The sequence below is a fragment of the Dasypus novemcinctus genome, chromosome 20, assembly GCF_030445035.2.
Source record: "Dasypus novemcinctus isolate mDasNov1 chromosome 20, mDasNov1.1.hap2, whole genome shotgun sequence".
Lineage (NCBI taxonomy): Eukaryota > Metazoa > Chordata > Mammalia > Cingulata > Dasypodidae > Dasypus > Dasypus novemcinctus.
This window is the reverse complement of record NC_080692.1, coordinates 20,482,247-20,509,479: the sequence shown is the minus strand read 5'-3', so window position 1 is coordinate 20,509,479 and position 27,233 is coordinate 20,482,247. Positions and strand designations below refer to the sequence as shown.

Here is a 27,233-nt window from a genome sequence, read left to right as displayed (position 1 = left end):
AAGGAACATGTGGGGCAGGTTGAGAAGGGGATGAAGGCATGTGTGGCAGCAAAGAGCACCCACGCCCATTCCTCTCTCTCTGTGGGAGACTAGGGGCCTCTCACAGTCTCCAAGGAACCTGCTGGGCGAAAGGAGGTGGAAGGTGGCAACAACAAAGAGGTCCAGAGAAGTCGGGTCAGATGAGCAGGGGTGGCAGAGGGAAGCACCGCGGTGGGGACCCAGGCTGGGGAGAGGGGACCTCTTCCCTCCCACTCCAAGCTAGGGTCATGGAACAGAAACGGGGCAAGATAAAGAAGGCAAGCACACGGCGGGAGATGGTCCATACGTGCTCATTAACTAAGGCAGGAGGGTGATGGGAAGAACGCTGGCCTGGGAGTAAGGAGACCATCGCTCCTTGTCTCCCAGTTTATCTCTGGCCCCAAGAAGCAGAATGAACTTGAAAAGGTCACTTTGTCTTTCTCGCCCTCAGTTTCCTGAACTCGTCCTCAGTTTCATTCATTTCCATGAAATGAGGGGTGAATGCAGGAATGGCAAATGCAGCTGCCTGGAGCACTGTGTTTGGAGAGACTGTGAGCTGGGAAAGAATCTGTGATCAATTAGTGATGTCTGCCTTGGGCACAGGAATGGAGAGTAAAGGCACACATGCCACGTGTATGTAAAATCCAGGGACCATCTCTAAGTCCCTTCTATCTCAATGCTCCATAAGTTGGTGGCAATACCACAAGAAGAAGAGTGTGCAACTAGGGCTGGAGCTGGGGCTGGTTTGAGATGCTGCCGCCAAAACAACTCTAAGGGATGCTGGTATGTGAAGGCTTGCTTCCAGGCTGTTTCTCTGGCTCCCTCCGCAGGAATCTTCAGAAGTCCAAGTGAAGGGCAATCCATCACCAGCCCTGGCTTACTCTAAGGGGAGCTCAGAGCCAATGTGGTATGTTCCATGGGGACTTGCAAATCAGACCTAGGTGTGTATTCCAATTAGAGCAACCTCCCAAGGCACAAGTATACTAAGCACTAGTGGGAATCATCGTGGGAGTGCCCTCACAGTATAACGTGTTAGGATCAGATGGTGGACGCTGAAAGACCATCCTCCTTTATAAATAAGACAGCGTGATCCAACAGGGAATCGCCTCCCAGCGTTCATAGTCCGGCAGCAGCACCTTTAGCCACCAGGAGAAGCTGCTCCAGCCAAGGAGAGGAGAAGGGGAGTCTGGCTCCTGGCTGCGGGTGCCCACGGGCACCCCAGAAGTTCTCAGCAGGACTGTGGTGGGGGCGAAGGCAGACACTGTAGATTCCTGGCTCAGCAGCCACCCAGCCTCCAGCCGCATCCTACAAGTGGGTCTCCTTCTCCCTGGCTAGGAGACCCTTCTTGGCTGGGGAGGGCCCAGGGGCCTGGCCGGCACCGCCATCCAGGCACAGAGGCTGCTTGGGCTGCGGCAGGCCGGGGTCGGGGGCGATGAGCTGCTGCAGGCGCTGCGGAGAGAAGAGGCAAAGGAGGGGAGCTGGCGGTAAGACAGGCAGGGCTGCTTCCTCACGTCCGCCTCCCAGGGCCTGGCACGGAGCAGGGACGTGGGGCACCTCGACAGCAGTAGGAATGGATGAGTGAGAAGGAACCGGTATTTGGAGAAGAGAGAAGAATGTGACTGCATGGGTTTAGCCCTGGCTCTGCCTGTATGATCTTGGGCAACTCATTTAATCCCCTCTGTGCCTCAGTTTCCTCATCTTACAGTACTTACTTCGTAGAGTTGTCGTAAGGATCAAATTACTTAGTTCAAATCAAAAACTTAGCACAGTGCCCAATACAGGGTAAGTGCTCAACGAATGTCTATTTTTGTTTTTCTTTTTATTATTATTACCACGTGTTCAATAAGTATCTATTATTTTTCTTAGTATTAATAGCACTACTGTTACTGCTGTTACTGCTATGTTTGAATGGGGATGTAGCAGACATTGTCTGTAAGCCAATACAACATCCTTTCTCAACTCCCTTCCCTTGCTCCTCTCCACCGCAGAGGCAGAAAAGGCTAAAGGTCACTTTCCCAGTCTCCCCAGGCAGTGAGAGGCAAGCAGGATTCGCTAGGGGCTCTTGGGAAAGCTTTTTATAACAAAGGACAGACTTCTTCTTGCCCTGAATGCAGGTGTGATGACTGCAGTCACGGCAGCCATCTCATGATCATGAGGTCCTAAGCATGAGGATGAAAAGTCACCACGTTCAAGGTGGAAGAGTAGACACAGAGGGAGAGTCTGGTCCCTGCTGACTGCCAGCTGTCTCTTTCTATGGCCTTCTTGATATATGAGGGGGAAAAGCCTCTTTGCTTAAACTATTGCAAGCTGGATTTTCTGGAACTTGTAGCTAAACAAATTTCTACAAGTACAGATCTGGCTACAGCTCTTACCGGGAAGGCGAGTCCCCACCTCTAAATAGGGAGCCATTGTCGAGTGGCTCCCCACCCAGGGTTAAGATAAGAAAGGAAGCTGGAACATCTGTGTGAAGTAAACAGGTATGAGGTTATCAGCTTCCCAAGAGCAAGGAATCTGCTCTACAGACCTTCTGTATCCGGGTACTTTCATGTTCTGATCTGTGATTTCCGTTTCCCCTGAGCCCTTGACAGTCTCCCTGTGATGAGCCTGCCCAGATGATCTGCTGGCTCCCTTCTAGTCTGGAAAGCCTGGAACTCTAGGACTTTGAATGTCTCTGAAAATAAAGCCATTGAACTGGTCTCTAAAGACCCTTCTCTTTTACGACTCCCTGAGATCAAAGGGGCTGCCCGCACGGAGGGTGTGTGTTTGCTCCCTGGGCCCCGGCTCTGGTGTCCTCTCTGAGTCCCGTCCCTCCCAGCGGGTCACTTCCCCAGCCACTGACCTTCTTGAAGGAACCCTGGGTCTTCAGAAGGGTGATGATGATGAAGAGTGGGACACAGACCATGGAAGAAAGAGCCAGGAACCATCCAATGGAGTATCCCCACGGAGGGTACACATAGATGTTGTTGTACTTGAGAGGCGTGTACTTGGTCAGGGAGAAGAGGAAAGTGGCCTGGGAAGAGGAAGGCGCAGCCGTTAAACTCGCTCCTCAACTGCTCGGATGTCCAGTGACAGCGCAAGTGAAACACACCATGGACAGCTGTAAAGCGGACGATAAAAGCCCTTGCAAATCGCTGGGCCACGGCACCACCCTGCCAAGGACTGAGCTACGAGGAGATGAAAAGGAAGGGCGGGGAGATGGAGGGCTCAAAGCAGACAGACAGAGGGGGACCAGTGATTGGGAAACGAGGCAGCTGGGGCGAGCTGCTATGAGAATCGGAAGGAGCAGGCGCTAGAAAGATGATGATGGTAAAAACAAGCAGAGGAGACGAGCAAGGAGAACAAACGCATAAAAGGAAAGATGCCAGCTTGCCGAGGGCGACTGGGCCGGCAGGGCGGGAGCCCACAACCGGGCATCCTTCTTCTCACCTCCCCCAGAAGCAGGGGTGAAGGGGGAGGTGGGTGGGCACCTACCAGGCAAAGTCCAGGCGTCAGGAAGAGCCAGGAGATCTTCACCAGGGGCCAGGGCCGGTAGCCAATCATGTCCTCAATGTTGTCATAGAAGCGGTCCGCCCCTGGCCAGGCGTGGGGGGGGGAGAGCGAGAACGGCGTGGTGGGTATTCGGGAGGGCTCACCTGGCTCTGCGCTCTTCCTCCCCACCCGTACCCCCAGCTCTGGGAAGGGACACTGTGGGCATAGTGAATGAGGGGGGTCCCTCACACCCCAGCCACAGGGCAGGGGGTGGGGAGGGAGCAGCGGCTGCCTCCAGCAGGCCATGAGCCCTGGAGAAAGTCACTGAGCACGGCCTCTCGCGCCCCTGTCTAAGGACAAAGACCCGACTATCCTAGCCACAGAGGAGTGACATGAGCCGAACACAGGGCTCCAGGGCTCCCCAGAGGCTTGCTGTTCATCTGTGCGGCAAACATGAATTGGATTTCAAGTCGAAACAGAAAGGAAGAGAACAAAGGACCTACGTTCTAGACTCTGGGAGAACCACCTAGGAGCTCCCGATACAGCCGGGTAAGAGGGCTGACCCATGTCTGTGAAAACGCTGCTGGGTTGTTCCATGTTTTGTTGTGTTGTCATGTTTCAGGCCCTTAGGTTTCCACACATGCCATAGTCCCACATGGAACCAGTCTTCTCAGAAGGAAAGAGCCACTGATGGGTAAAGATCCTTCCACAGCTCCCCCAACACAGCTCCCACCACCACCAACGGCTTCCCACCGGTCACTGAGGCATGAAATCCTATCCCTAAAGAGTCACTGCTCTGCCTTCTAAATTTAACCCCAGTTGAAACCCAGATGTAGCTGGGTGGGTGCAGCATTGAGGCTAATCAGCCATTTACTCCTCACTGTGATAGAGTTTTATGAGCTCTTCTCTGAAAACAAGTTCTGAAAATAAGGGGGAAAGCAGGAAGACATCAGATGCTTGAGGTTAGAATGTAGGAGATCCCTCCAAGGAGAGGAAAGGATACCAAATAGGAAGGCTTAGGGTAACAAAATTAAAACCCTGAGGCCCTAGTATGTGTCACCTGCTTATCCTCTCCACCGGGTCCTTGTGACACTGGCACCACGCTCCCCAACCTGGTGATGTGCAGCAAGATGGACCTGGGGTACAACGACACTCATCCACTTACTGCTGTGTGAGCTTAGGCAGGGGACCTAACCTCCCTGAACTCACTCCCCCGCCCTCCCCATAAAGGGCCATTGTGCAGAGTGTGAGACAGTGGGGGACACAAGCAGCACAGGGCTTGGTGCATAGTAGAGGCTCAATAAATAAAGGCCCCTTCCAGTGGCCATCAGCATCCCAGAATCCTCAGGTTTGGGAAATAAAATACGGACTAGCGTAGACTCACTGGCGTTCTACTATAGACTTATTGTGATTCTAGAAATGGAAGAAATTATATCATTGATGTGCAGGCAGTGGTCACTGGAGGTGCTGAAGTCAGGGAGAGGGACAAAGAAGTGTGATATGGGAGCGTTTTCAGGACTTGGAATGGCCCTGAATGACATTTCAATGACAGATACAGGCCATTATAGATCTTGTCATAACCTACAGAATGGAGTGGGAGAGAGTGTAAACTACAATGTAAACTATAATCCATGCTTAGTGGCAGTGCTCCAAATGTGTTCATCAATTGCAATGAATTTACCACACTAACAAAAGAACTTGTTAATGTGGAAAAAAGTGGGAGGTGTGGCGAGTGGGGCATATGGGAATGCCTTATATATTTTTATGTAACATTTTGTATAATCTAAGTATCTTTTAAAAATAAATTAAAAATATAGGCAGCGGACTTGGCCCAGTGGTTAGGGCGTCCGTCTACTACATGGGAGGTCTGCGGTTCAAACCCTGGGTCTCCTTGACCCGTGTGGAGCTGGCCCATGCGCAGTGCTGATGCACGCAAGGAGTGTCGTGCCACGCAGGGGTGTCCCCCACATAGGGGAGCCCCACGCGCCAGGAGTGTGCCCTGTAAGGAGAGCCGCCCAGCACGAAAGAAAGTGCAGCCTGCCCAGGAATGGCACCGCACACACGGAGAGCTGACACAACAAGATGACGCAACAAAAAGAAACACAGATTCCCGTGCTGCTGACAACAACAGAAGCAGGCAAAGAAGATGCAGCAAATAGACACAGAGAGCAGACAACCGGGGTGGGGGAGAGGGGAGGGGAGAGAAATAAATAAATAAATCTTTTAAAATAAATTAAAAATATATATATTTAAAAAATAAATGACTTTTAAAAAGGCTCCTTCCACCTACTGTTACCAGGCCTAGCTTGGCCTCCAGCACCACTGGTTCATTATCTCAGCACTGAAAGAACCAAAGCTGCTGGTCTGATGGTGGAAGTTAATGGAAGCAGAATTTTTCTCAGTCTAAGAAAGAAATGCTTCACACCCACTAAGATGGATATAATTTAAAAGATGGGTAATAAGTGTGGGCGAGGATGTGGAGACATTGGAACCCTCATTCACTGCTAGTGGGAATTTAATATGGTGCAACCACCATGGAAAAGCCTGGCAGATATTCGGAAGAGTAAACAGAGAATTACCATATGACCTGGCTAAATACTCAAAATAATTGAAAGCAGGGACTTGAACAGATTCTTGTACACCAAAGTTCATAGCAGCATTATTCATAATAGTCAAAAGGTGGACACAACCCAAGTGCCCATCAACAGATAAATGGATAAACAAAATGTGGAATATTATTATTCAAATATAAAAGAATATTATTCAAATATAAAAGAATAAAGTTCTGACACATGCTACAACATGAATGAACCCTGAAAATATTATGCGGAGTGAATTAAGCCAGACACAAAAGGAAATAGTGTATGAGTCCGCTTCATATGAAATATCTGGAATAAAGTGACTCACAGAGATGGAAAGTAGATTAGAGGTTACCAGGGCTGAGGGGCACCTATTGCTTAATGGGTGCAGAGTTGTTTGGGGTGATGAAAAAGTTTTATTAATGGATGGAGGTGATGTAGCACAACATTGCAAGTATAATTAATTTCACTGAGTTTTTTTTAAGCTGTACTTAAAAATGGATAAAATGGGAAAGTTTATGTTATATACGCTACCAGAAAAAAATTTAGAACAAGAAAGAAAGGAAGGAAGGGAGGGAGGAAGGGAGGAAAATGCACAACAGCCACAATGGAAACACCTATCTCAGAACACAGGAATGACTTCCTGTCATTGAAGGTATTAAAAGTCTGGGTGATAAATTAGCTAAAGAAAAGGAGATGCAATAAGTCCTGGTTTGAGTATTTTGTGGACCCCAGAAAAGCATGTTCTTAATCTAACCCATTCCTGTGCAGGTAAACCTATTTTATGTGGGACCCTTTGGTCAGATTCAGTTAAGGGACCTTTTGATTAGATCACTTCAGTTAAGGGACCTTTTGATTAGATTGCTCAGTTAAGGGACCTTTGATTAGATCACTTCAGTTAAGGGCCTTTGGTTAGATTGCAGGACCTAGGGTGGGTCTTAATCCTTTTACTGGAGTCTTCCATAAACAGAGCCAGAGAGAAAGAGCTGTCATTTCACCCTGTCATGAGAGAGAGGCCTATAGGATCCCCTACAGCTGCAGAAAGACAGAGAAACCCTGAGAGGCTGAGAGAGAGCCTGGAGGGGTGAAGCTGAAGAGAGGGGAGAGACCAGCCGTTGTGCCCACAGCAGAGCTCAGGGAGAAAGTGAGCCTGGAGGGGAAGCAGAGAGAGCGTGGCCAAGCCACCACTTCACCATGTCACGTGTCAAGGGTCTAGCATCCAGCAGCCGACCTTTGGCAAGACAGCATTTCTGCAGATGCCTGGAGTTGGACAGTTTTCACAGCCTCAGAACTGTAAGTTTTTGTCCAAATAAATTCCTATTATAAAAGCCAACCCATTTCTGATATATTGCATTGGCAACCTTAAGCAAACTGAAAGCCAGGGATTTGTGGGTGATTAGACTAAATGACCCCAAAGCCCTTTCTGACTGGGATCCGTCCCATTGGTGAAGGGTCTCTGGCATCTTCTGTATCAAGAAGACTGTATGTTGTCACTTATCATGCTTACTCTCACTATTCAAGGAAATCAGCCTCGTCATTACCCCAGCTTTCATGATCACACTGCACTCCCCCTGTCGGAACAAGAGATGCCAGCGTTCCCAGCGAGGGATAAACTTCCCAGTAACAAGAACCAGAACAGCGGTACAAAGGCAGGTGGAAGCCACAGAACTGCAGCATCCTGGCTCTTAACCTGGGCATCAAGGGCTCTTCTCCTGCCCCCTCCTCACCCGTGCCCCAGCCCACTCACCATACACCCAGCTGATGCAGATCACTTCAAACATTGCCAGGAAGAGCAGGCACAGGCCACTGGACGCGTAATAATCAAACAACTGGAAGATATACATCCCGCCCTGGGGGAGAGGGAGGGGAGCTGAGGCCTGGGTGGGGTCGGGGGCAGGGGGCTCTCTCTGACCCTCAATGAAGGGCAAATCACCCACGGGGGTGCTGTGCCACCCAGCCCAGGTGAGGTCATGCTCTGCTTGCCCCTGGCCTCAGTTCCCTCATTCAACAATCTCTGGCATCTGCAAGGAAAGTAGAGGGCTGTGGTAGACATATACTGTCTTGGCTGGCCCACCTCCCACATCTTCTGGAAATTGACACCACCTCCTCGTTTGGGTGAATCCATTCACTCTAAGTGTGCTCCTTCTAGATTGGGGTGTCCCTCTCTCCCTGCTCCAGGCTGAACCAGAGTCCTGGCCTGGAAGCTTGCTGGCACTCTCAGGAAAAGGGCCTTCCCTCTCTTTCCTCTGGGGTAGATTAGATGATAGATGCTAAGCCTGGAGCTGCAGCAGCCTTTTTCGTCCAGGAGGAACACCTGCCTAAAAGTGAAGTTACCAGAGGAAAGGGGAGCCAGAAGATGGTGGGGAGCGTTCCTGACTGTCGTTAGAGCAACTGGTTCCAACCATGACTGAAACCAAACTCTCTCTAGCCTTTCCAGTTACCCGACCCCAAAAATTCCCCCTTTCTGCTTAAGCCAGCTTGCATGTGGTTTCTGTTACTTACAACTGAAAGAGACAGGTATATTCCACTGTGCTGTCCCTAAGCTCTCCAGGACGGAGGCAAGGCCAGCGTCAGCACCCCCTTTCAGTAGATGAGGACACCTGGGCTCTGCGAGGGGTCAGCAGTGGCGGGGTCAGGGCGGGGCCAGCCAGGCGAGTCCCCCGTTCTCTCCCCCTGCGAGCCGCCCGGCCCCACTCACCTCGGTGACCAGGAAGAGCCCTATCAGGTAGCACACGACAGCGATGGCCAGAATGAGGAGCTCGCGCCGCCCGCTCTTCCGGAGCTCCCTGGGGAACATGTCCACGGAGGCCGTCACCAGGCACTCCACACAGACGAACTGTGGGGCGGGAGGGGCTTGGGTGAGGGCGGCTCGACGGCAGCCTGGCCCTGGCCCCCGTCCCCACCGGCAGGCGGGTGTGCAGGGTGGGGCACGAAGGGCAGAAGTGGGGGGCTGGGGGGCCAGGTGTGGCCGAGGTGGGGCGGGAGGACCCTCCGGGAGGGAGCACGTGCGGGAAACGTCAAGGCTGGGGGAGCAACGCAGGGGCCCCGTCACAGAAGAGGGTCTCGAAACCTGAGGTCACCCAGCTGACCCCCAGGAGCAGCCCTGGATAGGGGGGGGGGCATTTCTAAATGCAGAGGGTGACCCGGGAAGGCGGGGCCGGGTGACATACCTGGCTGTCCAGACCTAGAAATATGAGCATAATGAAGAAAAGGCAGGACCAGAGCTGGGATAAGGGCATCATCGTCACAGCCTTGGGGAAGGCGATGAAGGCCAGGCCAGGACCTGCCAGCACACAGGACAACCGGGTGGGCTTCGGGACACTCACTGCCCTCAAGGGGAGCCCCCTCCCCAAGCACCGGTGTGATGAGGGTGCTTCTAGAGGGCAGGGCGATCCCACCCGTGATTCGCCGGGGCACATGCTAGTTGCTCAGCTATTCATCCGCCCCCCGCTGTCCCTCTCTCCCTCCTCCCTCCCCTCCTTCCCGTGTTCACGGAGCCTCTGCTTCTGGCACTGCCCCGGATGCTAACGGATCCACACAACCCGGCTTCTGGGACGCTGCCCCTCTGGGGAGGGCTCGGGTCCTTCTGACCCTCCCTGGCCCCGACACCTACCTGACTCGGCCACCTCGGAAATGGGCACGCCCTGCTCTTGGGACATGAAGCCCAGGATGGAGAAGACGACAAACCCGGCCACGAAGCTGGTGGCACTGTTCAGGAAACAGAGGGCGACGCAGTCCCTGCAGGGCCGGATGTGGGCAGGGGGTCCAGGACAGGGCAGAGGAGAGAAAAGAGGAAGAAAGGAGGAAATCAACCACGGCAGTAGAGGCCAAAAGACAATGAGAAGGTGAAGGGGAGAGAGGGGAGGAAGGTAAAAGGAGATGCACAGGGAGCAGAGAAATGGAAGAGAGAAGGGGAAAGAGACAATGAAAGAAAAAGACAAAGATCAGGCATCAGAACGTAGGCGGGTAAAGAAAGGGGGAAAGGGACGGAGAAAGTTCAGTCTGGGAAACCAACCCAGAACGTCCGTCTGATGCACCTCACGACCCCCTGATAATAAACCCGGCAGGCCTAGGCCCGGGGGCAGTGGGTCTTGCTCCTGGAGCCCACCAGCACTCCCGCTTCCTTAGATCAGAGAGTCAGAGTGGCCCCCAGCCTGCTGGCCTCACCTGTAGCAGTTGTTGTGGTACTTGTTGTAGCTGCCCAGAGCCGTCAGGCACCCCTGGCAGATGGCAAAGGAGAAGAAGATCTGGGTGCCTGCGTCCATCCACACCTACAGGAGACCCCAAGGAGAAGCCTGGATTCCCAGGGAAGGGGTGACCAGAGACCCAGGCCCACCAGCCGACAGGGCTCCCTGAGGGCCTCACACCTCTACCCCAATTCTCCATGACCACGTGGTCCTCCCCTCTAGAAAATGGTCCCCTCCCAGGCAGGGAAGCAGATTTGGTCCAATGGATAGAGCATCTGCCTACCACATGGGAGGTCCACGGTTCAAACCCCGGGCCTCCTTGACCCGTGTGGAGCTGGCCTATGCGCAGTGCTGATGCGCGCAAGGAGTGCCCTGCCACGCAGGGGTGTCCCCTGCGTAGGGGAGCCCCACATGCAAGGAGTGCGCCCCGTAAGGAGAGCTGCTCCATACAGAAAAGGTGCAGCCTGCCCAGGAATGGCACCGCCCACAAGGAGAGCTGACACAACAAGATGATGCAACAAAAAGAAACCCAGATTCCCAGTGCCGCTGATAAGGATAGAAGGGGTCACAGCAGAACACACAGAGAATGGACACAGAAAGCCAACAACTTGGGGAGGGGGTTGGGGGGAAGGGGATAGAAATAAAGTAAAAAAAAGAAAGAATACAATCAGATAAGACCCAGATGAGGAAATACAAATGGACAATAAATGCATAGGAAAATGTCCAACCTCACCAGTACTCAAAAAAATAAAACTAACACAACAAAATGATATTAATGTGGCCCATCAAATTATCAAAATTAAAGTAAACTATAGTCAAATCTAGCAAGGATCCTGCAGAAGGAGGAGGACACCCTGTACTCTGTAGGTGGTGAAAATGTACATTTCTCTAAAGCTAAGACAGATCAAAATCCTTGAAATGTACATACTCTTTGACTGAGTATCCCACTTCTAACTCCCGTCAGGAAACAATGAGAGACATGGTCAAAGATTTATACATGAAGCGTCCAATAGGCTGAGACGACAACAGTGAAAAAAACATTCACCACCTAAATATCCCAGAGCAGGAGACGAGTTAAGTGATGACTTATTCACCAGGTGTGAGCCTGAATGGCAGGGATGGTGTCTGTTTTGCCCACTGCCCTATCTCCGGTAGTAGAACAGCACCTAGCACTTACTGGTTCCTCAGTACATTTCTGTTGAATGAATGAATGATGGACAGATGGAGGAGATATTATGTAATTGTTAAAGATGAGATTTACAGGGCAGCGGCTGTGGCTCAACCAGTTGGGCTCCCGTCTACCATATGGGAGGCCCTGGGTTCACGTCCCGGGGCCTCCTTGTGAAGGCAGGCTCACCTGCACACGGCGGGGAGCCGCCCAGCTTGCAGGCGCCGCAGAGAGCCAACTCAGCAAGGTGACGCAACAACAACAAAAACAGGGAGACAAGCAAGAACAAAAAAAACACAGAAGCGCGTGCAGAGAGTGGACACAGAGAGTAGACAGCCAGGAAGCCGCAGGTGGAGCAAGGGGAGAAATAAAATAAATAAATACAGACACAGAAGAACACACAGCAAATGGACACAGAGGGCAGACAGCACGCAAAAAGCCACAAGGGGGGTGGGGATAAAATTAAAAAAAACAGAGATTTACAAGTGGATTTAATAACATAGAAAATGCTTACGATATAATTTAAGTGGAAAAAAATGGATATAAAACTGTATTCCTCCCTATATGTAATTATCTCATATCTCTTTCTCCCTCCCTCTCTCTCTCTCTCTCTCACACACACACATAACCCAGGGAGAAGAGCCTGGAAGGAAATACACTGAACTGCTAACAGATTATAAGAGCGGTGGGATTACAAGGGATTTTTAGTTCCTTTTTCATCATTTCTTCTCTGTTACCTACTTTTCCCCCATGAGTTTTTATAGTTTTTAAACCAAGGGAAGAGCAGTAACAGCCTTTCAAAAGGACGGGCCTGGTTTTGGGGTGAGGGGAGCGTGGCACGCGGGGAAGCAGTGCCAGCAGGGCTCCTACCTGGGGGTCCTTGAGGCGGAGCAAATCTGGCTTCAGGTAATAGATGATGCCCTCGTAGGCTCCAGGCAGCGTGACGCCGCGCACCAGCAGGATGATCAGCATGAGGTAGGGGAAGGTGGCTGTGAAATAAACAACCTGGGGGTGGGGTGGGCAAGCAGCCAAGGTCACTCCTGGTGGAGAGAGCAGTGGGAGGTGGCGGGCAGTCTCCTGTCCCCTACCCAGGGAGCAGGGGTCACGCGCAGCTCACAGGTTCCACCATCTTAGGGACGTGGAGAGGGGGTGGGCATGGCAAACTTGCCCCACCTACCTTTACACATCCCAGGGCGTCTACACTCCCCAGTGGAGCCAAGTGTGGGGTAAGCATCAGTTGGGGGGGCGGGGGTGATACAAATTGCCAGCCCATAACATTTCCAAGACTATTTTAAACTCCAGCATCTGGTCTCCCCCTTATTCTGGCTGTTCTCCCCACACTCCCTGGTGAGGGGGGGCTCCCCCAGAGGCGACCAGCTCTGCTCAGTGATCTTTAGCCTGTTCTTTTCCAGGCTGAATGTTGGGTGCTCTGGCAAACTCCGGCGTCCCGGCATTCTGGAGCTACGCTAAGCGTCCCCACTCTGTCCTTGACCAAGCTCAGCTCCTGACCCGGGGGCGCAGCACTGTCTGTTGCTATTATTCGTATTCTATTATTTTTAGCATCACGATTATTGTTGTTGGTGTTGTTCTAAGCAGCACCCTGTCCAACCCCGGCTTTAAGATGCACGAATCATCAGTCTCAGATTCTCTAGAAACCATGTTTGAATCTGAATGAACGCCCCACAGCGAGCTATCCTTGGCTCGAAGCCTTTCAATGACAGGAAAGGCATCACATCAAAGACAGTTCTGTCTGCTAGTTCACGTGCCAAATATCTTGATATTTGTCAAATACGAAAAGCGAGTTCAATGAGTATTTGACCGTAACTGGGTAATATGCGCATATAATAACAGATATAGATACACCTACGCACATGTAAAAGAAACTAGAAGGCAACAGAGCAAGCAGCTAACAGGGTCTAACGGAGTCAGCCCGCCACCACGCTGGTGACTTGCATAATGAATGGCTCTGACAGTGGAAAGTGTGACTTTCTGTTTCTCATTTTGCTCTGTGTATGACTCAAACAGTTTTTACAAGTCATATTAAAAAAGAAAGCCCTACCCTGTGTTGAGCTCAACTCTACCTTCCTACCACACCCCCTGCTCTCACCTGCGTCTTTTTGAAACCACTGTTTCTTTCATTTCTCCAGAGGGAGCCCTGCAAGTGTCGCCGTGAGCGGTGGGGGCCAAAAGCGCTTACCAGGAGCCAGAGCGCCTCACCTTGCCCGTGGACTTGACCCCCTTCCAGATGCAGAAGTAGCAGACGACCCAGGCGAGCAGGAGGCACAGGGCCAGCTCCCAGCGCAGGGCGCCCAGGTCATGGATGCCCGAGGTGATGCCCAGAACCCTCCTCCTGATGGGATGGAAAAATAAAGACCTGGGTGGGAGGCTAAAGGAGACAATGACCTCTGTCACCAGGTCTCCTGATTCCCAGAGCTGACCCCACGGAGCTCCCAGTGCAGGGATGTCCCTCCTCACTCTTGCTCACCTCCCCTGTGCCCCCCAACCCCTGCATTCCCCACCCATGCTCTGAGTGGCTTGGCTGGGAGAAGACCAAGTCACCACACTCCCACGGGCGCCCATGTCTCTCTAACCCACCCAGTTCTCTCTGGTGTACAGAGAGGTAGAGAAAGAGGGAGAATGAGAATGGGGGAGAATAGATGAATGGCTGTGTGGAGAGTGGAATTTTACATGTGCAGGTGGATGAGCAAGCACATGGAGGGGCTGAATTTGGTTGTTATCTAAAATTGTACGTGGGAACGATGGGAGCGTATGGGTGTGTAAGCCAGAGCGCGGAAGGAGGGCACGTGTGCAGCGAGGGCACTGCAGGGCATCCAAGGATGCTCACGGGGTGTGGGTGGGTAGATGTGGAGGCGAGGGTGCAGGCACACGTGTGAGTGGCGGTGGGTGTGGGTGACTTTCAGGTGGGTGTGAAGGTCTAGGGAGGCTGGTGTGAGAACCCGCGTGCACGTGTGTGGGCGTGGATGGCTGTGAAGGCGCAGGTGGGCATCGGGGGCAGGGGTGAAGTGTGAGTGTCGGGCCTGCCCTCTGCTGTGCTATAACTTCTCCCCCCTTGTCCAATTTCAAGCTCCCCATGGGGTTGGGAAGAGACAAGCACAAGGGGCTCTCGGAGCTGGTCCGGACGATGTGCAGCACCCCGCTGGACAGGTGTGGTGGGTGAGCGTCGGTGGACGGGGGTGGGGTGGGCGTGCGGGTGTGAGGATGGACACGTGGACATGGATGGAGAAATGTGGGAGACCAGGTGGACACGTGGGCTCTGGGTGAGGGAAGACGTGGGCAAATGTGGGGAGAGATGCGCGCGTCCCTCGACCCTCAGGGGTGGCTGGGGTGGGGGTAAGAGCTGGAAAGCACACAGAGAGAGTCTTCAACTTGCAAGCCAAGTCCCAGGGCCCAGACAGCCCTCTGTTTGGGGGCATGCACCCACAGACCCAGCACCTACTCCCAGAATTCCATGACGGGTGAGGAGACGTTCTCGGTGGGGGGCACTGTGCTGGCCCCTGAGTGGTTCAGAAAGTCCCTGCAGTGCTCTGTGGAGGCAAGGGAGGGTGAGCAGGCGGGGGGCCAGATGGGGAGGGATGCCCTCAGCTCTCTTCCTCCATGACCTCTGGCCTTGCGGCCCAGCAGTCCCCCAAATTCCTATGTCCAAATGCCAAAATGGCCACAGTGGCCCCCGGAGTTTCCTTTGGGGCCCCCACTTTCCAGGGGGCCAGAGGTCCATGGGACCAGCTCCTCCTCCCCCGTGGCCTCCGCTGCTCTTGTTCCCACCCACTCCTCAGACCAGCCCTGCAAACCGTGACGCAACTGAGACTTCAGAGCCAACCTGCCCCCCATGGACAGCTCTAAGGTGGCCGCCTCCCAACTTCCCTGCCCTGTCATCCCTGGCTCTCCATGCCACGGACCAAAGAGCTCCCACTGTTCCAGCGAACTGCCCTCTCTTTCTTTCGCCCGTCACAATTGCTCATTGCTTTGTCCGTTTTTCTGTTTCTACCAAATTGTGAACTCAGTGAGGGCAGGGCCGGTGTGGCTCTTGCTCTCTCTCAGACCTCCAGCATCTGGCACAGCACTTGGCATATAGTAGGTGCTTAATAAACAGTTGCTGAATGAATGTGTGGGGCGAGGAGAACCCCTTGCCATTGTACCCACATTCAGTCTCCCTGGCTTCTCCCATTCATCTCCTGGTGGCTGGCCAAAGGCCCCACTGCAGGGCCGGCCCGCAGAGCGCCCCTTCCCCTCCCCGGGCAACACCTTGCCAGGCTCTGGGGCAAGTTGTGCCATGCAGCCGATCGCCAGTTACCAGGGGCCTGGTCCTAGGGAGAGGCCCCATCCCACAGGCCTGAAACGATGGCTACCTGTGTTCCAGGAATTGGTACAGGTTGTCCAGGGGAGCTCGGAGGTGAAGGAGCTGAACAGGTAGAAGAGGGCCCAGGCGAGGATGATGATGTAGTAGACGTTCAGATAGGACTCGATGACCACAGACGCCAGACCGATGCCTTCAGGGGAGAGGGAAACCAAGGGATCAGTGTTTGCCAAAAAGGTCACACAGAACTGCCCCTTGTACCTGGAGGGGTACTTGGTGCTACACAGAGAGAACCACGGGGTTTTACTTATTGGCACAGGAAGCCACCGACAGCGTGTTTCTAAGTGGGAAAAACAAGTTACAGAACACCCTTGTGTGCGTTATTCCATTTTTAGAATATATGTTTGTGTATATATTTTTCCACAAGAAAAATTCTGGAAGAACTTCCACCAAAAAGTTAACACGTTCCCCTGGGTGACTGGGTCTCAGTTGCCTCCTCTGTGTCTTTTTTTTCTTTGCCTCCTTACATTTTCTAGTTGTTGTTGTTGTTTTTAATACAGTTAGGTATTGATTGTAAAAGGAAGAAAGCAGCAAGAAGAATAAAGGAGTAAGTTGGGGGAAACTGGTAGGAATCAGTCTCTGGAGGAAAGCCAAACCAAGAGGAAAGCAGCGAGGAAGGAAGACGAGGTCCTGCTCCAGGGCCGCTGGAGCCTGCGACAGCCTGGAGAGCCCGGGGAGCAGGAGCGGGGGTGTGGAAGGAGGGGTGAACTCGTGCTTCCACCTTAGCGCTGATCGGGAAGCCCCGGGGTCGGCTGGGTGCTCTGTCACCCCCGCAGGGACGTTTTGGGGGAAGGGGCACCTGAGGCCAGTCCTCCCTCTCCCCCACCTATAAGGTTGTTCAAAGGGGGAATCTTCCCCAGTTACTTCTAAAGGAAAGTAAGTGGCAGCTAGACGATAGGGTCCGGGGCGCCCCCTCCCGGGTTTACCCTGAGTGCGTGGGAGGGGGCTGGGGCGGCAGGGAGGGAAGCAGAGCCCCCCTCCCCCGTGGGCGGCGCTGGGCGGGGCTCGGCGCTCAGTGACTAGGAAGGAAGGACTGGGGGGGGGACACCCCGCAGCCTGGGGGCGCCTCACAACTCGGCGGCAGGGCAGGCCTGCGCTGGCTGTTTGCAGGCCCCTCGCTGGGGGCGACAGGGCTGTTGGGGGCGGGAGGGGGGGGCAGGGAATCTCTGCGGGGCGTCAGGGCACGAGGCGGGAGTGGCGGCCGGGATCGGCCCTGGGCGGGGCCCGGGCAGGAGGGGGCCGCTGGGGGCTGCGGGGGGCCCTGGGAGCAGGCAGGATATTTAGAGTGCACAGAACACCGCCCCCCCAACCCGCCCCCCCAAGGACACGCGAACAAGCCAGCTGTGCTCGGCCTGACCAAACGAGGTGGGGGTAGCTGAGAGCGGGTGGGTTTCTTCTGTGCCTGGGGGGGAGGTGGGGGGGATGTTGGGGGGGAGGTGGGGGGGGTGCAGATGGTTATGCAGGGAGAGAACAGGGTTAAGCGGCCGGGACCCCCACCGACATGGGGGCTTGTGCCTGAGCGAGCCTTTCCCAGCGATGCCAGGCCTTGGGGATCTCCTCACCTGGGAAAATGGGGAAAGGGCAGCCGCCCACCTCCCACCCCCATGGAATGCCTGTTAGTTTGCTCACCCCGGTCCCAGGGCACCCCAACAGATCCAGGGAGGCCAGTGCATGACCCACAAGCTTGCTGGGACCTGGGGATGGGGCCCGCCGGCTGGACATTCCACTGCTGCTGGTGTCCTGGGCAGGACACGGGACACTGTGCTCCGGCCGAGGCCCAACACTCCGACAGGACCCGGAACCCTGCCCCATCCCCTCCTGGCTCCCCCTGCAGGGCTCCCATACATGTCCCCACCAGGTCAGCTGAGCCCCAGGGCTCCCGGCATCTGCCCCAGCCTAGCCTGTGTCTCCCGCCTTGCCCACCTGGATGGCACCCTCTCAGTTTGGGCCCCTGTCTGGGGCTCCCTTCAAGGACTGGGCCGAGGGGAAGAGTTCTCTTTCCATTTCAAAAATGTAAGGAATCCCTCAGGTTTCCCACTGGCCCCGGGGGTTTGGCCCAGGAAACAAGAGAGGGGGGGAAGGTCACCCCAAGCTGCTCACGGGAGGAGGGGGCTGACAAATCCGTAGAGAAAGGGCAGAAGCCTTAATGCAGTCAAGAGGGGAGAGCCTTGACCTTCAGCTTCGGAGCTCCTTACGGAATGATCTCACTTCCCTCCTCTACGAAGTGAGGTTAACAGAGCCATTGGAGGATTGGATGAGGGAGCGCCCATCAAGTGTTTAGCATTGGCCCCGGCACATAGTAGGGCTCACCAGATGTTAGGCACCATCTACCGGCAGCGTCACTACCTTTATTGTATACTTGGGAGGCCCGTCTGGGGCCATATGCTCGGAAACAGATTTTCCGTGAAGCTGGTCAAGATTAAGCTTCCAGGCTCCTCGCGTGCAGCGAGCCAAGGCTCTGCGGCTCATGTTGTATTTGTAGTTTGGACTTGTTTTCCTTAAAGAGTGCCCCCTCCCCAAGGCTGGCCAGCTTTGCCCCCTGCAGCCTGGCTGCGCTCTGATGATGTGTCCTTGTTTGCCCGCACAGCCAAGAGGCAGGCGGGGAAGGACGATACAGGGGTGTTGGCAGATGCGCGCCCCCCGGGGAGGGACAGCACTCACCCTGGAAGAGGGGGCAGATCTTCCTCCAAGCTGTGACGCTTCCTTGGCTGGTGTACTGGCCCAGCGCCACCTCCAAGAAGAAGACCGGGATGCCGCAGGTGAAGAAGAAGATGAAGTAGGGTATGAAGAAGGCTCCTGCGGGAGGGTGGAGGCAGGGGCTGAGCCACCCCCACCCCTCCTCAGCCTCCGCTCCCAGCCCTGCGCCTCTCCTGAGACCTGCCCTCTCCTCCACCTGCCCTCCCCGGGCTCCCTCCTCACATCTCCCCAGGCCCGGGCCAGTCAGGGGGGTCAGGCAGGTACAGGTGGAACATTTCTGGTTCTGTACCCGGGGCAGGATGGGAAGGCCCTTTGAAGGGAAATCGATGCACATTTAGGTGGAGATCTTAAAATATGCACTATTTACTTTCTTGGTGTGCTTTACAAATCTAGTCGATTTATTATTTTTGGAACCAAAACATGTGCTATGTATAATTTGATACACTTATTAAATTACCGTGTTTGGTACATTTCAGAGAAAAACAAACAAAAACACGTTGGAGAAATCATTTTCCCTCTAATATTTGCAGAGGATTTTTTCCCCTCCACCAGGCTCTATTCTGAATTGGGCTCCCAGCAGGTACTATTATTATCCCATTTTACAGATGAGAAAACTGAGGGCAGTTTAAAGTTATAAAAAATTCAGGCTTTGGGACAATTTAACCTCCAAAATCAAGGTCTCTGACAACAGAAGCCATCTGTTAAGTGCTCTACATTATAACGCCTCTCAGGTAATCCATGTTATCTTATAGGAAAAATAGAGAGCACAAAGGGAAAGAAGAGAAAAAGCATGGTATGTATTTCCAAAGTTATTTAGACTCACACGCAAATATGTATTTTTTGACGAAAATGAGAACCTGTTATGCATTATTTGATAACCATTTTTCAACTACATATGAACCTGAAGTCCTTTTTAAACCCTGTCTTTGCCTTTGCTGCCTGGGTAATACCTGGGTAACACCACTGCCTTGGGTCTAAGTGGCTCGGATGGTCGCAGGGGCTAGACCAAGGGGCAGCACCCAGAAAAGGCGCCATGGCTGGACTCCCTCCAGGGCACCTTACAGGAAGTCTATGGGGGCGGCCGGCCCGTGGGGGCCCTTCCCACCGGCTGTCTGTCTTAGCCTCCGATGAAGGGGGTGGCTTCAGTTCTGCCCTTGGACTATGGACTTCGGGCTTGGAGCTGGGTATGAGCAGGTGCATCCGCCTGACAGGGCAGTGCCAGGCCTGAGCCTTGTGGGGGTTATTTTGGGAGCACACAGGGGCACCCACTGTCCTTGCACTAACTGACCCGCCCGCTAAGGCTGCAAGGGCCCTCTCCTCAGGGCAGCTTGTCGGAGTCCTTGGTTCGAGAGTTATCCTGTCCCACAGTTTTCTTGGCAGGTACAAGGGCCTGATGATGTCTCACAGGGTGCCCTGGGGCTCGAGACCCGTTTAAATCCCCACCCCCACTCTAAATTACCACTTATTATCTTGCCAAGTGCTTCTGCCCAAATCACTGACCATCACCCCTTTCTCCAATTTCATAGAATTTTCTTTTGGGGTAAATCATTTCTTAAGGGTGATCTAGTTTAGTGGTTCCCCTCTTTTTTCATCACTGAAGACTCCTATAATTTTCCCCCCTTTTTTGGAAAGATGTTTCTCTTCAGAACCGTGTTTATTAACTAATAATTCATTTCTCTGCATGTATTAATAAAAATCCTATTTAACTGCCAATCAGGGCTTATGGTCTGCATGAGATCAACCCTATTACCACAATGGGCTCGCACAGTTCTAACCTAAAGCAAAAATGGACATTTGGGTTAGCCTGTGAAATCATGTTCCCTCGTAAGCCCATTACTAGGTGGTTTGAAATAATGAAACAGTTATTCTGGGCCTTCCTCACTGCCTTCCTAGGCCCCTGGAGACTGGCAAGCCTGGATCAGGACCCCTGCACATGAGGTTCCTGCAGTGACGCGGTAGCTGGAGAACTGGGCTCCAGGACCTGCCTGCCACTACCCAGCTCTGTGGCCCTAGGCGCAGAATTGAGCCTCCACGTCCTCCTGCGTTAAATGGGGTTTGGGCCTGATCATCCTTAGCTCTAGCTTTAACGTTCTGTATGTCCCTAAAACTGTGGCCTGGGACAAAGAATAACTCACCACTTCTACCACTTCTTCCTGCTTCTCCTAATCTCTGACGCTTCTCCTACTCCCAGTTTCATCTCCATGGCCCTAACCTACCCAAGAAACCCACTTCCGTCTCTCTAGAATCATCAGTTCAATCAGCTTATAGTAATAGCTATCAGCTTAAAAACATCCAGCAGAATACATAGTAGATGCTCAGTAAATATTTGTCACATTAAATATAAAGTGTCTAGCAGAATTTTTTTAAACAATGGTTATCCCTAGATGGGAATGTTTCTTCTTTTCACCTTTCCGGAATGCTTCTAAGATTTACAATAAACGTATAACATTTCCACAAGAAGAATAAAGAGCCTTTCCGAAGGTATAACTGAGTCTGGCCGGTCACAAAATATTACATATTTATGATTCCATTTATCTGAAACGTCCAGAAAAGGCAAGTCTAGAGAAACTGAAAGTAAATTAGTGATTGGCAGGGGCTGAGGGGAGGGGAAACCGGGAGTGACTGCTAAGGATACAGGTTTCTTTGTGAGGTGATGAAAATGGTCTAAAATTGTTTGTGGTGATGGCTGTACAACTTTGTGAATATACTAGCAAACATGGAATTGTACACTCAAAAAAAATGAGCCTAGCTCCCCCACCAACCAGGATCCTGCTAATATGTATTACCTGTGCTGAAAACCAATAAAATTGTTTCCTTAAATTTAAAAAAATAATAGCCTTTCTCTCATCAAATCCTTCAGTGGCTCCCCATCTCACTCAGCGCCACAGCCTCTGAGCCCTGAGCCTGGCGGGGCGGTGGTCCCTTATTCCACCCCGCCCCCCCCCCCCCCCCCCCGCATCCGCCGTCCCCCCCACCCCCCACTGCGCCCTCAGTCCTCATTCCACCCCCGCCACACCTCCCTCCTGGCTCTTCCGCACTTTCACCCCAGAGCCTTTGCACTTGCTGTCCTCAGTGTGGAATAGCTTTTCCCTGGATATCCTGGCACACCACTTGCTCTTTTGCCTCCCTCAGGCCTTTGCCCAAATGTCACTTTCTCAGTGACACCTCTCTTAGTCTCCCAGCTTCGCATTTCAAACCCCTCTCTCCCCACCCCCTCCTCTTCCCTGCTTCACTTCTTTTCACTCCACTCACTGCCATCTGACATATTCATTTGCCCGTAATCCATGTCTCCCTCCACTAGAATGTGACACAGAATAGGTTGTCTTTCGAATGCGTAAACGAGTGAATGAATCCTAACCACTGGCCTCGTTAATGTCGTTTAATGAAGGAGCCCATTAAAGACGCACGTTCCTTGGACCTGCCCATATGCTTCATTTAACCTCCACCGCCGCCCTGTGAGGCATCATCCCCATTTCACAGAGGGGGGAAACTGAGGCCAGTGGTGGCGGTGGAACTCAAACTCAAGTCCTCTTGCTCCACTCCAGCCCTCCCTCCTTTTACCACCCTGCCCGGGCACGCTCCCCCCGTCACGCCTACCTCAGAGTGAACTCACCACCTCCATTTTTGTAGCAGAGATAGGGAAACCTCCAGACGTTGCCTAGCCCGATGATCTCCCCAGCCACCGAGAGCACAAACTCCATCTTGTTGGTCCACTGGCCCCGCTCCTCCACCTGCTCCTTGCCTTCCTGGTCCGACTTCTCTCCCTCTTCAGGGACCCAGGAGACCACAGGGTGCCCGTCCTCTGGGACTGCCACTTTTCCATCCATAGCCACGGGTGGGAGGCCACAGAGCCGGGGCGGGGGGCAGGATGGCGTGAGAGGCAAAGCCTGGCAGAGGGGAAGGAACGAGCTGCAAAGCCCCAGAATCTTCGCTGTCTCTACCAGAATCTTCGCTGTTGGAATGCTACTTTTCTTCCCAGATCCTCAAGGAGCTTTACACCCAACGTTATGCTTTACCCTCATGACCCTGAGAGCAAATAGGGAGCAAGTCTGAATCTCCCCATCTTGCTGTTGGGAAAATCGAGGACCTGGCAGATAAAGCGATTTGCCCATGGCCATTCAGGGGCAGAACTGGGATTAAAACCCTGCCTTGGGGCCTTTTCTTTGAAGTCCTTTTCCACTTTCCAGCCAGGGTCCCCAGCAGGCCCTCCTGCTCCAGCTCTCAGTGTCCTGGTGAGCAGCCCCAGCCCAGCCTCCGGCCTCCAGGTCAGATGGGATCAAAGGCTGCCAAGGATGACAGAGGGTCAAAGAGCATTCGCAGCCTTGCACCTGTGTGACTGCCCGGCCCTCCCCTGACCGGTTGTGTCTTCCTCCCTGTGCCAGGACAATTGATTTCCCCAGGGTAAACACGGGGGCCAGATAGCTCTGGGCATCTGATTGGGGGGGAAGGAGAAGGTGGAGCCTCTGAGCAAGGCCACTGAAGCCTGGGAGGGGTGGCAGGGCCAAGTGCAGGCGTTCCAGGGAACCCGTTTCTTTCTCCCTCGGCCCCGAGTCCAGGAGGAAGGACCCGGCGGCAGAAGGGGTCACCAGACTGAGTCCCACGGAAGGGCTCGTCATCCCCACACCAGGCGGGGGCCAGCAGCAGCTGCCCATCATGGCAGGTCACTGCCCATCCCAACTGCCTCCCTTCCTCCAGCACCCAAGGCTCCCGGGCTGCCAGGAAAATCACACGGGTCTCCCTCAGCTTTACTCCCCATGCCTTCATGCCTTCCAGGAGCAGAGCCCCACTGTCCAACGTTCACCTGCCAGGAGAGAAACGACAGCCCTGCTGCTGCACTGCTCGTGTGGTCTGCCTTCCCTTCTCTCCCCCACACGCAGACAATGCCCCCTGAGGCCACCTCTGCCTTTATTTCCCTTGAGCTGCCGGGAGGAGGTGCCCCAGAGGGCCACGGGAAGCACCTCCAAGGGGCGCTGGGTGAATCAAAGTGACCAGAGGTTCCCGAGCACTCCCTGCTCCTCTGGCGCGTACAGCAGCACAAGGGATTCTTTTGATGAAGGAAGAGTCCATGTTTATTTGTTGGTCCTTTGAGCCCAGGCAACAGCCCAAGCCCAAGCCAGTTAGAAAGGCGTGGGCAGGAGCCATCTGAGGTGATGGAAATTTTTGAAGGTGACTTGGAGGGTGCAGGTTATCCCAGGAACAGGAAAGCGGGTCAGGGTGAAATCTGCATCCTGGGACCTACACAGGGACTTCCACGGTGGCCCAGCCCAGGAGGCAAGATGAGCACAGAGGCGTCCAGGAGGGGTCAAAGGCCTCCGGTCTCCGCCAGAAGGGGGAAGGAGAGGGAAGGGAGCCCGGGGTCTGGAGGAAGCCAGCAGACCCCGTGAGGGCTTGAGAACAAGGGCTTCAGGCGGAGAGAAGAGGGGAGCTCAAGGCCAAATGCGACCTTGTTACAGAACTGGGATGGCCGGACCTGAGCAACAGCCCCCGATCCATCATCAAAGAAATCAGCACCTGACAGGAAACCCAAGTTCTAGTCCAGATCTGGCCATCATAACAATAATAATAAAAGTTAACATTTGAGTAAGCACTGTGCTAAAAAACATACGAATCTTTACATATGTTATTCGATTTCATCTTTATAATAATGCAGTAAGTAACTCTTATCTCCACTTTATAAAGGAGAAGATGATGCTTAGAGAGATTAAGGAACACCTGGCACTTAGTAGGTGCCCAGCAAAATTATTTTCGAATTATTTGAATAAACTTACCAAGACAGTAAGTGGTGGAGCTGAGTCTCTAACTTGCTGTGTGACTTTCGGCAAGTCCTGTGTCCTCTCTGGGCTTTAAGGCTCCCTGGAAGAGAGAATGATCCCCACTCAACAGCAATCTGGGGGAGAAGAAAATGAGATCCTTAAAATACAAAGAGAGATTACTACATTTGCTTGCTAAGCCATAGGGTAGCTGAGCTCAGGGCAAGCACCAAACTTAAAAGTCCCCAAAAGGAGGGGGGTGGGGCGGTCAGGATGCAAGCCTACTGCTCCCAGCCCAGAGGCACCGATTTCAGGGCTAAGCTGTTCTCAGCAGTGGGAGGAGGGGAGACTTGCTGGGGGAAAGAAGTAAAAGGAAGAGGCAGGGAGAGAGGCTCAGGGAGGAGGATCAGAGGAGGGTGAGGACAAAACCCAGTTGGGGCCAAGGAATTGGATTGTGTCAGGTATGGTGCAGGAGAGGAAAGAGAACTCGAGCAGATGAACTGACACTAACATGACCATTAAAAAAAAAGGGGGGGGGGGGTAGCTAGGAGGAGCATAATTTATTGGTAAGAATGAAAAACCGGAATGGCAGAATGAAAGCAAGAGCAAGTGAAAACAGAAAGCTGGCCCAGAGCCATAGAAAGCCAAGGGAAAAACAGGCTTAAATTGCAGCAAGAGAGATTTAAGTTAGACTCAGGAAAGAAACGTCCTAGACGACATTAGACCTGAAAACAAGCTGTGTAGAGCTCTCCTTTTTGGGTGACTTTTCAAAGCCCAAACTCAGCGCTCTCCACCCTCAACCCACCCCCACTGTGCCCCTCTACCCCTCACCCCTTTGCTAGGTAGAGTTTAACAACAGTCTTGTTTACAGTCAAGATGACTGCTGAAGGTTTCCCTCTGCCCAAGGGTCCTCTGTCACCCCTCTAGCCCCTGGCATCACCTCCTCGGGCTGCCATTCTGCTTTGCTAAGTGGGGCAGGGTATGGGGGGCACAGGATGGACCCCGCCATACCTCCGTGCCCTCCAGAAGCACGGACACCAGTGCCCTCACCGGGCTCAGTGCCGCCCGTTGAGGAAATCTCGCAGAGCCGGCAGAGTCAACTCTGCTTTCAGGAACTGGCCGTGTAGACGGGAGGACGGGCCAGGGCGGAAACAGAAATGCTGCCCCCCTGTGTGGCTGCCGCCCCAGCTTAGTGCCCTGGGACTCCCCAGCCCGGCCGAGGACTGACACAGGACGTCCTGACTCAGGCAGCCCTGGTCCCTGCCTCGGCCCACACCCACATACCAACTCCCATTCCCACACACACGCTGGTGCCAGCCCCCGTCACGTCCCTTTGCACACACATACCTGTGTGCATGGCACCAAAACCCGGCTCCGGTCCAGAGTCCTTTACACCCCGTGGGCTGCCCGGCTCGGCCGGTAGCTGCCCATACCTTCCCTTAGCCGCTTCTTTGACCTGCCCCCACCCCGGTCCCAGGCAAGCCCATGCCTCCCTGTCAGCCCAGGGCCAGGCCAGCTTCCTCCTTCTGGGGGACACCAGCTCCCAGCAGGAGACCCCTCACCTGTGATATAGATCCTGAGCCTCCAGGAATGCCCCGAGATTTCTCCTGTCCACTCTCCCTTCCTTCTCCCTCTCAGTCGGGTGAGCGCCCGCCACCCACTCTCTGGGGCCAGCTCCTCCTCGATAGACGTTTTGGTTACACGGGTTGATTTCAACAACGCAGATGGTGTGGATGGCAGTGGGGAGCTGGGGTGACACGCCTTGTCCTAGGAGTGCCACACATCAGGATTTTTCTCCGGCCTCCCTTTATTGCACACCCCTGCTTCCCACCGCGGACACCCACATTTCTACAAATTCTGGCCTCCCAGATCTTACCTCTCCAGCCCCTCGGGGAAGCTCTCAGGGACAGCGAAGACAGATCAGCCCCTCCACTTCCTGCTCACCTCAACCCCGAGAGTCCGAGTCCCGGCCACCGCGAGCAGCGCAGCGCCATGCGGCGGGTCCCCGGGCCAGCCCCAGGGAAGGCGCTTCGGAGAATGCCAAGAGAGCTGGGACCTGGCTCTCCTCCTCCTGCTCCTCCCAGCTCAGAATCCCATCCCAGTCGTCCTGGGATTCCCAGACAGAACACAACGTGTGTGTGTGCGTGCGCGCGTGTGTGCAAGAGAGAGAGTATTGGAAAGTGAAGGGGCAGAGAAATATCAAAAGCCACAGGAGGGACTGAGGCCAAAGTTTGTGAACCAGGATTACAACATCCAGCCTCAGCCTCAGGAAGCCAAGTCCTCAGTCCCCAGTTCTCCCCACCCCCATCCCACTCCCACTGTGGCCCCTTCCCTCTGGACTGGTGCCTTTCCAGTGGGCACTGTCCCAAGACGACCCCCACCCTCCATCCAGGGGCTGAGCTGCTCCCTTGAGCTGGGGAAGTGGCTCAGAGACTCCCGTCCCAACCCCCCTCCCCTCCTCTCCCACTGTCCCTCTTCCCCTTCTCCCCCTGCCCCTGCCCAGTGCCATGCCCCCTGAGGTTCAGACCTCTCTCACCAGAGCAGCAGGACAAGACCCACCGAGGCCCAGGGTGGAATGTGAGTGCCTCGGGGAGGGGGAGCTGGGCACCCCGGCGAGGGCAAGGGGAGGGGGGCGGGTGAATCATGCTTTGGAGTTTTCCATCAAGTACCTGCCTGTGGCTTCAAGGCAAGGCGCTGGGTCCGTCGCAACTGCTACCTTTTTCCTTGGGATTTTCCTATAGAAGGCACCAGGAGCATATCTCAAGAAGCATAATCTAGAAAGGACACAGGTTTGCAGCCAGACAGCCCCGTGTTTGAACCCTCCTGTCATTCACCAGCTGTGAGAGCTAGGCAAGGAGCTGAGTCTCAGTTTCCCAATCTGTGAACGTGAGTCTCAGTTTCCCAATCTGTGAACGTTAGATACAGAGAGGTTGCTGTGAGGGTGAAAGACATCGGGGGAGTTGTGGGTGTTTGTTGTGTTCCGTCGGAAGC

General features: G+C 53.8%; 1 protein-coding gene across 10 annotated transcripts; it reads right to left on the bottom strand.

The window, feature by feature from the left end:
- Nucleotides 1–313: 313 nt before the first annotated feature.
- On the bottom strand, nt 314–27,117 carry SLC6A12 (solute carrier family 6 member 12). 10 transcript variants are annotated; one of them, XM_058282563.2, is made up of 17 exons: nt 26,119–27,117; nt 25,805–26,009; nt 24,261–24,345; nt 22,106–22,379; nt 18,457–18,591; nt 15,788–15,928; nt 14,878–14,965; nt 13,638–13,770; nt 12,291–12,425; nt 10,233–10,336; nt 9,679–9,803; nt 9,236–9,348; nt 8,764–8,901; nt 7,813–7,915; nt 3,490–3,590; nt 2,858–3,028; nt 314–1,467 (listed from the first exon to the last, which is right to left on the bottom strand). In XM_058282563.2, the coding sequence occupies exons 4-17, from the start codon at nt 22,317–22,319 to the stop codon at nt 1,324–1,326; spliced, it is 1,845 nt and encodes a 614-aa protein (XP_058138546.1). In that variant the 5' UTR covers nt 22,320–22,379; nt 24,261–24,345; nt 25,805–26,009; nt 26,119–27,117; the 3' UTR covers nt 314–1,323. The 10 variants fall into 10 exon arrangements, with proteins under 10 accessions (XP_058138546.1, XP_058138547.1, XP_058138549.1 ...); XM_058282564.2 differs by having other exon boundaries at nt 24,261–24,379; nt 26,119–26,638; XM_058282566.2 differs by having other exon boundaries at nt 26,187–26,411.
- Between the last annotated feature and the right edge of the window lie 116 nt (nt 27,118–27,233).

Bases quoted from the DNA above. Each gene is read 5' to 3' on its own strand.
- SLC6A12 (XM_058282563.2), bottom strand. From the start codon at position 22,319: ATGGATGGAAAAGTGGCAGTCCCAGAGGACGGGCACCCTGTGGTCTCC. The intron at 13,771-14,877 runs GTAGGTGCTGGG...CCATCCCATCAG, and splicing joins CCCGTCATGGAATTCTGGGA to GAGGAGGGTTCTGGGCATCA. The intron at 7,916-8,763 runs GTGAGTGGGGCC...CCTCTCCCCCAG, and splicing joins GGCTCTTCCTGGTCACCGAG to GGCGGGATGTATATCTTCCA.